Source organism: Petromyzon marinus, chromosome 3 (assembly GCF_048934315.1).
Source record: "Petromyzon marinus isolate PM22_M1 ecotype Great Lakes invasive population chromosome 3, UKy_Petmar_22M1.pri1.0, whole genome shotgun sequence".
Taxonomy (NCBI): domain Eukaryota; kingdom Metazoa; phylum Chordata; class Hyperoartia; order Petromyzontiformes; family Petromyzontidae; genus Petromyzon; species Petromyzon marinus.
Window position 1 is genome coordinate 8,762,185 of NC_133669.1, and position 17,604 is coordinate 8,779,788.

The 17,604-nt window shown below is 48.0% G+C and overlaps 1 protein-coding gene across 1 annotated transcript; it reads right to left on the minus strand.

Annotated features, from left to right (window-relative positions):
- Positions 1-1,805: 1,805 nt before the first annotated feature.
- NDUFA9 (NADH:ubiquinone oxidoreductase subunit A9) lies at positions 1,806-12,765 on the minus strand. Its single transcript, XM_032981095.2, has 11 exons — positions 12,650-12,765; positions 10,900-11,112; positions 10,149-10,246; positions 9,032-9,123; positions 8,300-8,441; positions 7,128-7,230; positions 6,280-6,347; positions 5,945-6,021; positions 4,932-5,027; positions 4,287-4,353; positions 1,806-3,599 (listed from the first exon to the last, which is right to left on the minus strand). Exons 1-11 carry the CDS (start codon positions 12,696-12,698, stop codon positions 3,435-3,437), a joined length of 1,170 nt encoding a protein of 389 aa, XP_032836986.1. The 5' UTR covers positions 12,699-12,765; the 3' UTR covers positions 1,806-3,434.
- Between the last annotated feature and the right edge of the window lie 4,839 nt (positions 12,766-17,604).

Genomic DNA, 17,604 nt, shown 5'->3' on the forward strand with positions numbered 1-17,604 from the left:
AGACACCATGTCTGTGTGTATAGACACCATGTCTGTGTGTAAAGACACCATGTCTGTGTGCATAGACACCATGTCTGTGTGTAAAGACACCATGTCTGTGTGTAGACACCATGTCTGTGTGCAAAGACACCATGTCTGTGTGTAAAGACACCATATCTGTGTGCAAAGACACCATGTCTGTGTGTAAAGACACCATGTCTGTGTGTAAAGACACCATGTCTGTGTGTATAGACACCATGTCTGTGTGTATAGACACCATGTCTGTGTGTATAGACACCATGTCTGTGTGTATAGACACCATGTCTGTGTGCATAGACACCATGTCTGTGTGCATAGACACCATGTCTGTGTGTATAGACACCATGTCTGTATGTATAGACACCCATGTCTGTGTGCATAGACACCATATCTGTGTGTATACACACCATGTCTGTCTTGGGTCCTCCTATGCGGGGAGATTCGTTTTTTTTTAATCTTCCAAAGATATGCTATTTGGGATGTTCTCGAAATTTGTAATAATACACCCCCCCAAAAAATGTGACAATTGGGCATCGAATCGGAATTTTGGATTAACCGAGGGGAAGGAAATAACATCACTTATATTTCAATTCAGCACGTTCGTGCCACCTATTCACGCGGCATTTTAGGTGATTATCACTTTTGTTAGCGCAAAGACACACCAGGTTATTATGCAATGTCAATTTTTTAAAAATGTACAAAATTGTCCTTAAAAATGTTATTAAACACAAAACTCATGAAACCATTTGCAATGGAAAAACAAAAGTCCTAAATATCCCATCTGATCAGAAAAATCTAATGAAGCAATTGATAATTTAACTCGCCTGCCTAAGTCTCAACCTCATGACCGCATCGTGCGATGGTAACTGCAGGCGTCTCGAATCCTGGTCGAAGGTCAACTCAAGCCCTCCGGGATCAACGAGTACCAATTTGTCACAAGACACGCGACAAGACACTTGTCCCCACAGTAGGAATGTGTAATTTCCAGCAAGGGCTGTAAACAGGAAAGCACGGTCCCACGCGCTCGTTTGGGAGCAAAACCGCTTGACATGCCCCTTCACTCCTGCAGCACGAGTCGAAGCAAGCAATCAATGAGGCGTGCGGCCAGCGGTCACGCAAACAGCACGTAGGCGTTGAGAAACGTGACAGGGTGCCTCGGTGGCTTCATAACAGTGCCAGCAAACGGAGTCACCGTTGATGAATCATCGGTTCCAAACCGGAAGCCGTTGCCGGGTGACTCGGGGAGGTCAATGCCGGCGCAGGGCACGGAGCAGGCACCCGCTGAGATTCTGGGTACGAACCGCGAGTTTCAAGACACCCGTGGCTGAACAGGGTTCTTTTGCGTAATAACCAGCGCAACGGCTCAAGTAACGACGGGCCGACGATTTGTGCCATCGTTGGTGCCGGAAACGTTGGCAAGCTTTTCAGACGAAGGGAAACATTTGCGAACCTGTGAATCTGGCCCGCTGTGCTTAGGCTTTGCAGCCGGACCGATCTCAACAGTTCTCAAGATGGTCAGGCGGCTCGCAGATAAAATTGGAACACAATGAACACAAACTCGGGTAAAAGTGCGATTGTACTACAATCTACACAGAAAACTAGATTCATAAAGGATATAAATGTGACCGCATCTCAAGACGCTGTACAGAAAACCCTGGGCATATTTATTTTCGAGATAAGAGAGCTGGGGAGTCATTGGCAGAGGACAAGTGAAAGGTCTTTGGCTTGGACTTGAACAGGGAATTGAGAGCACGGTTGCTTGTGTTGCAATCAAAACGTCGTGAGAATTTCATAGTTTATTTTTATTATTTGATTATTTCCCTTCTACGTGACTTTACCGAAAGAACCAAGAATATGAATCTCTGCAGTCACGAAAGCTTTAAATCGAAACTTTTAGGAAAGTTGTACACTAGAAGGGCAGCGGGGAATGAATGAGCGACCTGCCACCCGAGCAAAACTGTTTTCCCACCGAACCGCATCTAGCAACACACTCCATGAAGAAGACAGCAGCACACTCGAAATCAAACACATTTTTTTGGAATAAACATCTTTATGCATGTTTTTTTTTAAATTTACAAGGCCGTTTCATAAAACAGCTAATTATTGTGTACGCAACGGAGAGCGGGCGAGCTCTCAATTCACACGAGGGTGGCATCTTGCCCGGCAACAGCACCATGGTACACAGGCGGGCGGGGGGGGGGGGGGGTCTCGGATCAGGGCACATGCACAGCACAATGTCCAAGCCTGTAGCCACGACCGTGCCATGCATTTTTACCCAGAACAAGCCGAGATAGCTGTCTGAGAAAAGAGGCAAAAGCGTCCATTGCACAGACTCCCATCTCCATGTCCCATGTACACTGGGCTAATGCCAGACATTACGCAAAGGGGTCGCCGCATCGGCTCGGCGCTGCGAGTCACCTCGCTAACTTTGTTCATGCCTGGCCGTGTGTGGGCACCAAGTGACCTGCAATCACTTTTACAGATATCTACCAAAGCGATCTCCACTCACGTCAACGAATCACTTTCACACGTGAATTATGTAGCTCCCACGTAGCTAATGCACTTAAGACAAACAACACGAGCTCCCAATGAGTATGTTGGTATATACTTCGTGTCAATCATCTATCCACTGCTGTCCGCACCTAAAAATGCCAACACTGCATTGGCCACGCAAACGGACGCACCGATTCAACGCCCGGGAAACTTGCATCGAATAACAGACGCGGGAATCGATAAGATGGTATGCATTTGGTTCACATCACCCCTGCAATTCCCTAGAGGCACTGCATTCACTACCATGTCAAAGAAAACACACTATCTTGAATCATGGAATTTCCACAAATAACAAGGTTGGCTCCACTCCTTTGCACATACCTTGCAAAACTGACTTTCACAAAAGTGCATGGAGATCCCTTTAAAACATCTCTATGAAAGGGAATTCAGGTCAACCCAGTGACTGGTGCAGTTCCACAAATTGGCCAACCTTAAGGGTCAATTTTGTGGGGTGTAATTAATGTCATAACTCGAGGGTTTAACGGACACAAAACCGAATGAACACTCACCATCACAGAGTGGATGAAAACTTTAGTTGCCTGTGCACGTCAAACACATTAGTATTTATTTTTTTTATAAGCGTTTCTTCCTCATCCATGAAAGACGAACAAATAATATGTACGCGAATTAAGAGTCTTAATCGGTGGACATACTATTCCCAAATGAGAAGCTGCTTTTACGACGACACCCCAACGATTCCTCACACATCTTTAAAGTGTCCGAAACGTACGTCCACAATCGTGGAACTGCCCCGTGACTAATGGCGTCTAAGCGGTGTTTTTTTTTTATCCGAATGGCTCCCCACAGCATCCCCGGAACCGACGCGAACCAAGCGTGGGGGGGCGTGGGGGGGGCGGACGTTCTCATACGGCCTTGGCCGGCTTGATTTCGTCCAGGTCCAGCTCGAGCCAGCGGAAGCGCCGGTGCTTCCGCAGCACCTCGATGGCCTTCTCCTCCACGGAGGTGGGCACCACCCCCAAGTCCTGCAGCGCCAGCAGCTCCGGGTGCAACTTGTCAGTCGTGTGAAGCTGAGCCACGGTGCGGACACAAGCAGGAACATACACAACAACAGCCGCAAATTCATTCGCCACCAAGTGCTGGCGAGATCGCCGAGGCTCTTATGCCACAGGATAGATGCCCTTTTGAGGATGCCGTGAGGTGTTGTAGAAAGCTTCTGCGTAGATTTTCGCAGTTGTGCTGTACAGCTCTCTTGGGAGGACGTGAAACACGCACGGGCGTCCGTGTACACAGGCACACGTACGCACTCCTCTAATTCGCACGTGCGAAAACATATGAAGACAAATGCTTTGCTTCAATGACTAGTAGTAGCTATGGTGGCACGGCACTTGCATGGGGCCAGGCGAGGTGAACATTTTAAACATGAGCACACAGGAGACATGCTGAAAATAAAAGCGCAATATTTTGTACTCCTTTCGTTTTTTCTAGTTTTTTGTTGTAACTTTCTGACCTGCCCCTACCGGACATCTGTGAAGAGAGCTTCATAGCTCATCGGATTTCTCTAGGATAAAAAAAAAATATTCCGATTCTTAGCAGGCTATCAATAATTATTACCAGCAGAGGGAAAAACTGTTGCTATTCACTCACACCACCTATGCAGAAGGAAGCAATGTGGCGAGAAGCCACCGACGCCGAAGTGAACGCCTCCCGAGTGCCAAGCGCTCGCAAGTCACAGGAGGGGAATGCGACAAACTCACCCTGTCCACCTTATCCCGGGTTGTCCATGGCTCGAACGGCATCAGCTCGAAGCAGCGGGCGATGAGGCTGGGGGAACAGCGCACGCTCAACTCGGTGGCGACTCTCGCCAGCGCAACGAGGGAACACACCCCGTGTGGCGTGGATCAACACCGCGAAGGGACGAGCGGTGGCGGAACCGCATCGACGCCACGGCGCATGGTGACGCTCAAGATTCATCGCGCGTGCATTATGCACCAGCTCTGACGCTGCACGGTTCAAGTCGTGCCAAGGCTTGGCGATTTAGCTTTTATGCAAATCGTATGAAAATGTTCGCTTCAAAAGCTGAAGGAACACACGGGACCGACAACACACGCAAAAAGTGCAGCGAAGAAAATCGATTCTTCAATTGCAACCCCTTGAATGGTGACAAATCGTTCAGTTGTGGGGGCTGTGTGAATTGTTGCATAGCTAATTGTTCAACATAGCAACACTTGTGTGGTGTAAGGTACTTCTTGTTCATGACAAGCTCCAGCATGAGCAGTGTGTTTTCTAGCCCGACGCAGTCATGCCTTAGATGTTGTATAACGAGGGACTGACTTTGCTCGGCAATACCTTAGGCGAAGGATATCATACAGCCCAGAGGCAGGAAGCAGGCAATCACTCACTGGTAAAGCGGCCGAGGCATGCTGTAGGGCACGAACGGCCGGTACGCCACGGCAAAGATGTACTTCACTAGCTCCAGCAGCTCGTAGCGGCCAGGCCTAGGGGTGGGCAGGACACGCGAGACAATTTAAGGGGGACGAACAGAGCGCATCAAGTTGTTGCGCTACATTCATGGGCAGCGGATTACACTGGCTTAAATTGTTATCGAATCGCAGTGGCCTCCTGCCTGATTACGACAGGGCAAGAAAGGTGCGATACAATAGCTGATCAAAAGATCCATGGCTCACATTCAGTAAGAGTGGTGCTACATCACTAATGTGTCAAAGCCACAGACTTTCAACCACATTTTATTTTCCCAGTGCTGATGTTTTAAACAGCAAACCAGATACTCAAATATTTAAGGCGGAGTTGGTTTTGAAGAGGCCTAGAACTGGCTCTGATTTCACTGGCCACTAAAATTGAAGCTGTGGCTGTGAATCGGGCTGACAGCGCAGGTCGTTAACCACTATGCCACCACCCCACCTACAGACACACGGACATGCCGTCTCGTACAAGCATTCCCAGCAGACTTAGCGGACAGTCACGACTCATTCGAACATTCACCACAGACCCTACTGAAACACACAGCCAATATCTCCTACAGACACAATAACCTCTCACACATTCCCCAAAAAAACCTGCTGACAAACCCACAGCCAATATCTCCTAGACACAACTGTGCTTCACAAATTTTTGAAAACTCATTTCTTAAGAACCATTTTTTGTCCAGTTTGTCGTCCTTTCCCCGCACCTCCGATTAGCACAGTGGGCATACATACGGTGCGAAAGAAGTTCAACGTACATATAAATACACATTCACCACAGACCCTGGAGACACACAGCCAATGTCTCCTACAGACACAATCATGCCTCACACACATTCGCCACAGCCCCTGCCGGACACAGTCACACCTGACACATTCACCGCGGACCCCGGCAGCGTGTGAGCACGGGCGAGCCGCTACTTGCACCTCACCCGCCGAGTGCGTAAGTCTTGCCTAGGACGTTTTCGCTGTGCGCTGCGTTCACGATAGCTTGGGCCACGTCCGATACCTGGAGACGCAACGTGCGAATACAAAACGGTTCTCACGGCTGGTGGCCACAACGTCCTTGCACTCCAGTCCGAAGTTATTCTTATCTTACATTTCACACGGTGAATTGCGGAGTGAGAAGCGGCTAATAACCAAATATTTAATACATGTCGTTTATTTTATTCGGAAGTGCAGCAAGTCCGCAATACGATAATCTGCCCAAGGTTAAATGAGAGTTAAGTGGATTACAAAGCAGGGTGGTGCTGTAGAGTGTACGTACGTAGACTGGCTGCTTGACAGTCATCTTCCCCTTTGCAATGAGAGGCAGTCCTCCAAACAAGAGCATATCTGTACAAAGACAAATGTGTTGACTTTATAAGTGGTGCGGCTCTCTTTTCATGGTGCAAGTGGTGGTGGTGTGATGCAACCCCGGCCCTCGCGTTTCCATGATTACCAACTATCAGGTGTGTAATCTTGATTTGAAGCTTTCGTGACTGCAGAAATCCATACTCTTTGGTTCTTTCGGTAAAGTCACGTAGGTAGAAAAAATTATAGATCACGACGTGATCTATCAATCGTCTTCAGGTGGGAGAGAGAAAAAGGCTGCTTGTTTCTCTCTCACACCTGAAGACGATTGCTTGTGTGACGATCGAAACGTCGTGATCTATTATTTTTTATACCTACGTGACTTTACCGAAAGAACCAAAGAGTATCAGGCGTGTGCGGTATGCGATGGCTTCGTCTATATGTAAATGGAATAGGCCAGTCATCGTGAAAAAGCGGATTGTAGCAAGGCACATGAGTGGCACCAACTCTAATCGCTGGAACGGACGCGCGTTAACGGCACGTACACTCAGTATGGGCAATAAGTGGCGACAGCAGCCCTGGATGCAGACTCTGTCCGAATGGGGCATTGAGTTCACAGGCGGAACAGAAAATGAAACCCACGGAATTGATCAGTGGCAGCCTGCAATGCTGTGTGGGCTGCGTTGCGCCGTTGCCTGGAATCGACGGTGTGTAATGAACCAACCGGTGCATGATCATATCGTATGTGTGGGGCCATGCGCCGATATTCCCACCCTCTGGACACGGGCTTGACTGACACGGAGCTGCGTTGGGTTCGCTCACTTGCGAAGTGATTGAAGTACTTGTCCTCTCTGCCGAACATGTCCGAGGGCTTCAGGATGGTGGCGTCGGGGAAAGCTTCGCGCACGGCCTTCTCGCCCAGATACTGCACATGCGGCAAACGCGCCCGACGTCAACGGTGAGAAACGACCGCTGCTCGTCAACACAAAACAGAGACGCCGCCGCCACGGCTGCCGCCGCCCTCGAGGCCCCAGCAAGCACAATCCCCTCTTCTCTACGAGAAAACACAAGAAGAGACAAAGATCCCCCGTATGGTCATACACACCGTTATAGCAGGTGCTGTTGGCGAGTACCTATTAAAGCCGGTAGGGCACACAGCGAGATAGTGGTGTGCGGCGAGCACCACTGCTTGGCCATATTTGTCTCCCGAGTGCTGATTTTGTTAACGCCGAAACTGGTACTGATTAATGGCGAGTGAACAAAAGTGAAGGCTCGGACATAGGCAATCCGTACGACTATAAAGGAAGACACCGCTCTTTCACTCGACTCTCGAGCCCCAAACGAGCAGGGTCGGGCAGCACTCAAAGGACATCAAAAAAACAATAAATCAAAGAACAATACGGTCTGAAAATATTCATTTGTTCAAAAAAATCTATTACCATTCTGCTAACTTTAAGAAGCTTTAGGTTACCCTGTGCACGACAGTCTTAATACGGGCTGTAATGGCTTGTAATTAAAATTAAGGGTAGGACAAAAAAAATCGGTTTGATTGACATGCTGACATGTGACGATCAATCTTTAGTAGGAGGCAAATACGGAACCGAATGTGGATTAGGTGACCTGATGAAGTTATTTCAGTAAGAGTTCTGCGATGTCATCTCCTGGGGCAGGGCTTCAAGTTCCCAGTGTAAACTTCCTTGCCACACGACGTGATGGTGACATCACAATTGTAATATCATTCGTAAAACACAATATAGTGTATCGCAACAAACACTGAGGTAAAGGGCTTGACAATGACTTTATTTTTTCCCAAATTAACGAAGATTCAAACACATAGCCAAGGTGTGTATCTACAAGAGGTTTGTTGCTCAAGACCCTCCATTCCTACCCTGCCTATAAATATTACCAGTTTCTGTATGACAGCATCTTCATATACAGCTGAATTTAGATGCCGAAAAAAAACTGTGGTGCATTACACTGGTGGGCTGTCTCACCTTTGTGCGCAGATACTTGGAGGCGCTGCGGATGTCGGCGTTGAGGTGAGACACATGGATCAACTTAGGAACGCCGGCCTCCTTGGCGGCCAGAGCGATGTCTCGTGCCGCCACGACATTCACATCCTCAAACGAGTTGTTCCTGCCAACAGGTTCAACAGCGGCTGCTCTTCACTTCGAACACTGGGATTACGCTACAGGTATTACAATTAACCCTTTCCCGTTGCGAGATGACTACAGGCTGCAGGGTGGGTCCCATTCACCGCTGAATCTCGGAACGCACAAGCGGTTCAGCGTTGTGTTTTAGAGAGACAATCGCGCTGTTGTTTTTAAGACATTGTTCTCACCGCAGAGAACTGTAGCGACAGGACTGCACTCTACGACTGCTGGCACCAAACCGTGCCATGAACCCTCCCGCATGGCCTCCTGGGAGCCTTGGTACCGATAAAGTTATTTTATGTTTTCTTTCGGCCCAGTTTCGATGACATCATCGAAACAGAATCAGAAAAAACTGATGTCATCTCCTTGGGCTGCACGTCAAATGTACGTCATCAGAACAAGAAAGGGTTAAAGTGTGGCTTTATTATCATCATCATCAGCAACACGGCTGGATGAAGGCCTTACACGGATGATTCAATGCATGCATGGTGAGTGTAGGAAAATGATTTATTCAGCCAATCAATGCACTGTTGCATCCCTAATGAAGTGCACCACCCTCTCCCACACCTTTACCTGGTCTCCCAGCTCTGCCCACAGATGTTGATGACCACATTGGAGTGCTGCACGGCCTTTCGGATCGACTCCTGGTCTTTCATCGACCAATCCTGGAACAACCAAAAGCAAAATTACTTCTATAAGATTTTTGTATTCACGTTTGAGTTTTGGTATTTTATAATAAATTATATTTAATTAGAAATGGCAACTGTTCTCATTGTCTTCCCCTACTATACTTTGTAAAAAAAAAGTGGTTCCTTTAAAAGAGTACATTTGTAAATTTTCTTAAATAAAAGTCAATCGTTCTGTTCTCCACTACTCTGAAGTTGGGGCCACTACCTGAAATATTATTTTGTTTAATTGTGATAAGTGTTTCTGATGAACAAGACAAAAATTTGTTGATTATCCGATTAAGCATTCCAGAGCTGATAAGTCAAACGTAATAATAATGGTGATGATAAACCAAAGGCAAAGTGGTAGCAGGTCAACTATTGATCGGTGGCTGACATAGAACACTGCCACCTAGTGGCATCACACTGCACACGACTCTGTCTACGGGGTGAAAATTTATTGGAATTCGTGCTCTTTGTCAATCAACTAATGGGTAAAGGCCTCCCTAAATTAGTTATGGGGATTGTGGTCCATACTTCACCAGAGTGGTCAGGGTACGTTGGAGGATGCAGTAAGGGTTTAGATATTACTCACAACTGATGTCAGCTGTTGTCAGATATCAAACTCAGAAAGTTGTGTTCATAACACAGTGTGAACCACTATGAAAACGCATCTCCCTTAATTTGATACAATATATTTGTAAAATAAAGTCGGCAAAATAGTGGCTTCAAGACACTGGCATTGCGGTACTGAGCTCAGATATCGCCCTCCACTTATATCATCCGTGGCACTGCGTTTGAAAGGCAGTGATAGCACCACTACACCACCACTGCCCTCTGTAAATACAAGGCTGCCAATGAACTAACGACAGTCTGTAACCTCTGGGGGTCAGTGTGCTGGTTTAAAACATGTAAGGGTACCGAGGGCATTTAAAGTATATATTCTGGTGTCAATGCTCAGGAGACTGCCTGGAATGGTATTCCAAGCTACGGTGTAAGAAGTGCCAGCAGCAGCTAAACCTTACCAGGAAAATCAACTGCCCCAGATCGCCCATTGGCTTAAGGTGCATCACGTCGTAGGCGTCACAGCGATAGGGGATAATGATCTGTGCTCCCTCGCGACCTGATGAGGCAAAAAGGAAAAAAAAAGTTTACAATGGACTACACCCTCGGACCTCAGATATAAAACACCACCTTGAAATGAAAGCCTGTCAATGGATCTATCTATCATCCCGCAGACACATACAATTTCTGACACTGAATACACATGCCTGTCTCTCCCTCTCCTGCTCCTTCACCTCAAGCCTGCCATCCAGCTGAGCCTCGTAATTGCTAATTGCGAGGCAAATCCTCGAATCGTATTGGATTAGACTGGAAACACAGCTCCATACATAACTGTCCAATTTGTTCCGTTTTACCTTTGATGGGCTCTATGCCTCAATCCAATTGAGATGCTGAGGAAATTTCAGACTGCTAATGACAACAATCTCCTTTGCTACATAAAAAAGGCCTCTTTACTTAAGTTAAAGGCCTGGTGTGGACCAACTTATTTTCAAGGAATTTATCATTTGAGTAGCATCTTATCATTTGAGTCTTGTCATTTGAGTCGCATATAACGCCCACTCAGCGGGCTGACTGACCAATGTAACAATCTCCTTGCAGTAATCAAAATGTATCGGCGCCTTAAAATGACCAGTGTGTCTCCAAAAAGTTATCAGGTTGTTTGACACCGAAGCCGTTTGTTGGTTTAGGTCGTGGCTGCTATCACCGGCTCACCGAGCTTGTTGACGACGTAGCGCCCAAGGAAACCCGTCGCTCCAAACACGGTGGCGACAACGCCGCTGAAGGAGGAGCGGCCTCCGCGCCCGCGCGGCATCACAGCCTGGTGGGTGGCACGGGACGGGGGCGATGTCCGCGGGCCGGAGAAGGGAGGCCCCCCGAGAAGCGCCGCCCCAGGACCCGCGGACACGGGGGGCCAAGCCCCGACGCCTGCAAGAGACACCCGTCCCACCCATGATGGCAACTACAGTGGTGGTGGTGGTGTCATCACCATCAACAGGGACGGCTGCTCGGATCAGTCGGAACAGTGACAAGAACAACAATGCGCAGGTAGGCGGGCGAATAGCATAGCGTGCTCATACCGCACCACCCGAGTTATGCAATATTTAATTTAAAAGAAACGTTGTACAAAGCAATGTCCTTAAAGATATTCGCATTGAAATATTGAGACAATGTAAACTCAAGTCTTCCACTGCCGACTTGGAAATATAATTGATAACGGCGAGTTTTGTGAAAATTGTAATAAAAAGTCAAATATTTCACTGGTATTGGTGGCTGTCAAACCAGAGGTCTGGGTGTCTCATCATTGGAATGTGGAATTTGCACCACCGATCAATGCGGACGAACATCTCTCAACGCTCCCAATGTGCACTGAGATCCTGACGTGGTCGTATTGTTATTTAGTACTTGGCCAACTTTTGTGCCACTTAATGTGTCGATTCACTGCGAGATTAAGGCCGCCGCCCGACGTCGTGTCGCTCATGGTGTTTGTTTTCCCAAATTTTCCCACGCTGATGAGTGTGGGTTGGTGAACCTCGGGGATCCAGGTACTGTACCGGTTCATACCAATACCCGCTATTCGCCACTAAGTGACGGTGACGTCACCACGGCGCCTGTGCCAGGCCAGGTGCACTTTGAGGCCACGTGAAGTGTCGAAGGTTCGCTCTATGGAGGAGGCTCGTGAAGGACGCTCCTGGGCATTTTGAGACAGTCGCCCTCCAGCAACAACGGAGGGCAGAGGTGCGACGCCCACAACAACAAGCGAAGCGCCGGGCGGATAAAATACAGCAAGTTGGCACAGTCGGTGGTACAGCTAGGTGCATCTGCCAGTCATCTCAGTCAGCCAGCCCCATGGCACCTGCTGGGTCTGTCCCGATACCTCCTGTCAGCGAGCATTCAACCGGTTTATATGTCACTCACACACTGACATTCGCCGTGCACGGGAATCAAACTCGGCTCACCGGGTTCAGAGTGCAGTGCGCTAACCAATTCGCCACCGCTTCACCTCCACAGCGAGGCAGTAGTTTGGTATAACGACGTTTACAACAAGACAGACAGCGGCACTCTGTGGACTTTCCCACAACTCGACACCAATGTTATCTTCCCGCGGAGGGTTGAAAACGTCACTAGTTGCAAAACAAGACACACGTATAACGATGCAACGGCACTAACCCTACCGTTATTGCGTCGCGATAATAAGGCCGTAACAACAAGGCAACAATTTGCATGACTGTACTGTATACCGCTTGCAATGAATATCACCCGTCAAGACGACCTAGGCTTCGGCCTAAACAAGGCCCCAGGTCAGGGCGCGACTGAACTCCGCAACTCAGCGGTGAGGCGACGCAGGCCGCGCGCGACCCCTCGGCCTCAACCTCACGCAGCTCAACTTTACAACCTGGAGCCCGGAAAGGCCGAACAACAGCAACAAAGGCGAGGGTGGGAGCGCCGCCGAGGTGACTCTTACTTGACATTGCCCGCACGGAGCGCCCGGGAACTCGCATCACGGCGGCCATGTTGGTGCTCTCCCAGCATGCACCGCGCGGCGGGGAAGGGAGGGAGGAGGGCGGGGGGAGGAGGGGGTTGGAGGAAGGGGGTGGAGAGGAGGGAGGGGAGAGAGGGGTGAGGGGAGGGGTGAGGAGGGAGGGGGTTGGAGGAAGGAGGGGTGAGGGAGGGGAGGAGGGGGTGAGGAGGGAGGGAGGGGAGGAGGGGGTTGGAGGAAGGAGGGGTGAGGAGGGAGGGGGTGAGGAGGGAGGGAGGGGAGGAGGGGGTAGGAGGAGGGAGGGGTGGAGGAGGAGGTAGGAGAGGGTGAGTGGGAGGGAGGGGGTGGATGGGAGGGAGTTGGGAGGAGGAAGGAGACGAGGAGGGAGGGGAATGGAGGGGGAGCGGGTGGCGGGGGGGAGGAGAGCGGGGGACAAAAGAGGGAGGGGGAGGGCGGAGGGAGGGAGGTTCAGGGTGGGGGGGGGTTAAAGAGATAAGGGCGCAGCCGTGCAGTCGCTTGCTGACGCCACTGCTGGTGGAAGGTTCCTCTGCGGCTCGACGGGGACGCGCTGCAGCGTCATCGTCTCGAGCAGTGGTTCTTAAACCTTTACTGCAGCCCTGCGACCCCATTTGGTTCTCAGTCGTTACTAAACAAAAATTTATAATCTTAATAAATACACGGGCGTGATGAAACCAAGCAGCCGGTAGTCCTTACGTGTCCGTGCTTAATTAGTGTTTAGATGATTGTACCGTCTCGCACGCCACACGAAGGGCATCGCGTGCACCCCACGTGCAGAGGCACTGCTCGAGATCCAGGGGTCGGCAACGTGCGCTTAGCCGGAGGCGCATGGGGCCCTTTGAGGACTCGTTCTGTGACGTTATTTATTCATGGAAGACCGTTTCGTAGGTATAAAATACAATAAATCACGACGTTTCGGGCGCAAACACAAGCGTCCGTCATCAGGTGGGAACTGCGATGGTCTGCTGCTGAGGCAGACTGTTTTAAAAGGTTTGAAATGGGTGTAGCCCAAGGGTCGTAAAGAAGTGGCCGGGGCTAAGTGATGTTAATGTGAGAAATTAGCATGATGTCAATGTGAGAAATTAGCATGCGACTGTAAGATAGGAGGAGAGAGGCCTCCTCGGCGAGGGAGTGCAACCCAACAGGTGCAATCCAAAGGACATGTGAGCATGGGAGTGCAATCCAAAGGACATGTGAGCATGAGAGTGCAATCCAAAGGACATGTGAGCATGAGAGATCTAAGAGGCGTTATTTTGGTTGCCGACCCCTGATCTAAACACTCGAGTGTTGTATTCGGCCTACTCTTCCACGCTCGAGAGGGGTGGGAGGGTGACCCCTGACTTCAGCCAGCACCCCCCACTGAAAGCGAGAGCAAAAACGAAAGGATAAATAACTTATATTCTTAGTTTTTTCGGTAAAGTCACGTTGAAGGGAAACAGCAAAATAATAATATATATAAAACAATAAAAAATTCTCACGACGTTTCGACCATAACTGAAACGGTCGTCTTCAGGTGTGTTGGTTTGCATAAATTTATTTTTAAACGGCGCATTTATTTATTTATTTATAAAAACGTTAGCGCCACGCGCAACGATTTGGCAGTTTATTTAGGACTAGTCCATCTATATTCTGAAAAGAGGAGGGGGGAGACGATTTTTTTTTATAATGTATGCTGTCTGAAAGCCACTGTAAGCGTGAACAATCAATTAAGACCTGAAATGGTTTATCAAATCTTTCCAATGATTGCTAAGATAGAATCCATCTTCTCGGTTGAAATTGTCTCTGTGCTTGTATATACCATTTCAGGTCTTAATTGATTGTTCACGCTTACAGTGGCTTTCAGACAGCATACATTATAAAAAAGTTCGTCTCCCCCCTCCTCTTTTCAGAATATAGATGGACTAGTCCTAAATAAACTGCCAAATCGTTGCGCGTGGCGCTAACGTTTTTATAAATAAATGCGCCGTTTAAAAATACATTTATGCAAACCAACACACCTGAAGACGACCGTTTGAGTTATGGTCGAAACGTCGTGAGAATTTTGTTATTGTTTTATGTATATTTTATTATTTTGTTGTTTCCCTTCAACGTGACTTTACCGAAAAAACTAAGAATATGAATTACTGCAGTCACGAAAGATTTAAATCAAAAGATAAATAACTTATTGGTGACCAGACTCTTTCTTCCTGCGGTGTCGCGCTTTGCCGCCGTTCCTCGCCGCATCTCTGCGTTCACGTATTCCATTGGACGTGTTGAACTTCTTTCGCACCGTACGTGACCAACCATGCGAATCGGAGGTTCACTTGTTACTGTTTCTCAGTGTCTGTTTCCTCCCGTATCCCACCCCTCTTGCAGCATTTGCACGGGGCTGAGTTATCTCAGCGTTTAGACAGCGGTAGTCGAGAGGTCGTTAAGCAACTCAATGATGCAACGGCACCTCGCCTTCGCGTTCTTCCTTCTGCTAGACCCCGTAGCTGTCTCGTTAATTTTCCCTCCTCCATCCGACATGAGTTTGCCACCCATGTGACGCTCTTAATGGTGACATCTAGAGCGCTTTCCAATCACATTCTATTCCCAAACTCTTGCACTATCCTCCGTCTTGCACGCGTCTCACAACCTCGTCTTCATGATTCACGTTCTGTTCTCAGCCGCCAAGTTGCTTACTCACTCCTTCATGGCAACCAACTCTGCCTGATTAGAGTGTTAGTCAAAATTGCCGACCAACATCTATCAACTGCGAGATGGCGGTCTCCTGGTGACGTCTTAACGAGTTATATGTGAACGACCCCTGACCACCTCCTTCACCGACCTGCACTGACCATCGTGGTGGATTATGTCATAAAACAACGCCATTTGCAAAAAGGCATGGAGAGTCTTTGATCCACCAGCAGAATGACAAAAATGTTGAATTTAAAATTAAACTATCAGCCCGCACATCCTTTGGACGTGACTCCTGCCTTCAGCCAGCAAAACTTTTTTCAAATATAGTATAATGTTGACCTCATAACTACATTATTAGACCACATCATGAATGCAATGTGGCATATTCTGTGAAAAGCGTAATAATTATACAGCCTTATTCTAAAACGAAGTACACAGATGGGAAATCGGTCACGTATGACGTTTTTGGACAATAGATCACGAGGCTTTGTCCTTAGATGTTGCAATGTTTTTGCCAATCTTGGTAATATTATTTTCCCAACGCCAGACAGGTTGCAGCTGGTGTATGTGTTGAGTGCAAACGTTTACGTGGATTGCCAATTGCACCGTGCCACCCTGTAGGTTATTAGGTGGCAATCTGTTACCCAAGTGTCCACATGGGTTGTGGATACTTGGTGGGGTTTAGTCAATTAATTTTGGGTGGATTAGGGGGAAAGGAATACAGGGTAAAAAATGAAGAGACAAAGAAGAAGCCAAGAGTGCGACCCATTTAGGGTCGCTGGTAAACTAGAATAGGCACAATCTTGATTTGAAGCTTTCGTGACTGCAGGAATCCATACACTTTGGTTCTTTCGGTAAAGTCACGTAGGTAAATTTTACGCAACCGGCACAACATTTACAGTCCACCTCTTGCTATAACGTACGTGACTTTACCGAAAGAACCAAAGAGTATAGAATAGGCACGCCACTAGAAGTAGTTATAGCAAGAGGTGGACTGTAAATGTTGTGCCGGTTGCGTAAAATTTTTACGGGTCACTGGCCCGGCTGACATTAAGCCCTGCCCATCCCAGTCAAGCTGAAAGAAAGTTGACTCAGAGCATGTCCCCGAAGGAAAACCACAACGGATAAATGTGATGAACGTGGAAGCACAGAGGAAGAGACCAAGATGCAGGCGAAGACATGTCGCGGTGTCACGTGGTGAACCGGGAAGTGAGGGACGATGGAATGGAAGTGGAAGATGATGGCCCAGGACACGAATGAGTGGAGCAAGAGGACCAGAATGTGGGAACCCACATGGGTAGGGGCAATTCCAGGAAAAAGTGAACAAATAAAGTGACAATACATAGTTGCTGTAAGTTTAATTGGCAATAATCTCAAAATTCTATGACAGTACCTACAATTTTAATTAATGGCACGGCTTCTTATGGCACAGCCAATGGGCTTAAGACGATAAAATTGCCTATTATAATAACAATTACATTCTCATATATCCAGCACAGCCACGCTTTAATCTAGGCGAGCTAGTGTATGGTAACAGGGAGTTTTCCAACATTTGCGTGATCCACCAACCCCTGCGTCCACACGTGCTGGATTACAGGCCACATGTGTTGCCACCACCGCCCGACATTGTTTTAGTCTTAGATCTAGACCAGGGGTGGGCAATTTTTTTGACTCGTGGGCCACAATGGGTTCTAAAATTTCCCCGAGGGGCCGGGCCAGGAACAGATGGATGGAGTGTTTGTGTGAACAAATATAAATGACATGTAAAAATCATTACATGAAAGGATTTGGCCTTTAACATGTAGCAAAGCATTTATTTGCAAGGCAATTTAACAAATTGCACGAACATGAACAATATAAAAACATGTCGTAACTCCCGGTCAAAGTGCGCCATCTAATGGGGAAATGGGAGCATTACAGGAGAAGGGGAAATTTTAATTTAATAATGATATTTGGACAAGTTCGCCGCGCCGGACTAAAAAGCCCAACGGGCCATATACGGCCGGGGGTTCGTACTTTGCCCATGTCTGATCTAGACTGATATACGAAATTCTGTCATATACATTTTTGGTTGGAGTGTGAATTCTCCTTCAAATAGATCAAAGGTAATTTATAGTTTCGAAAAAATTTGAGTTTTAGCGAGCAGGACGAAGATAAATGAAAGTTGAAACAAAGGTAGATGAGATATGAGGATATGTGGAATGTTAACCTTGATGTGTGTTGACAGGGATAATGCACAAACACAAGGCGATGAAAGCGGA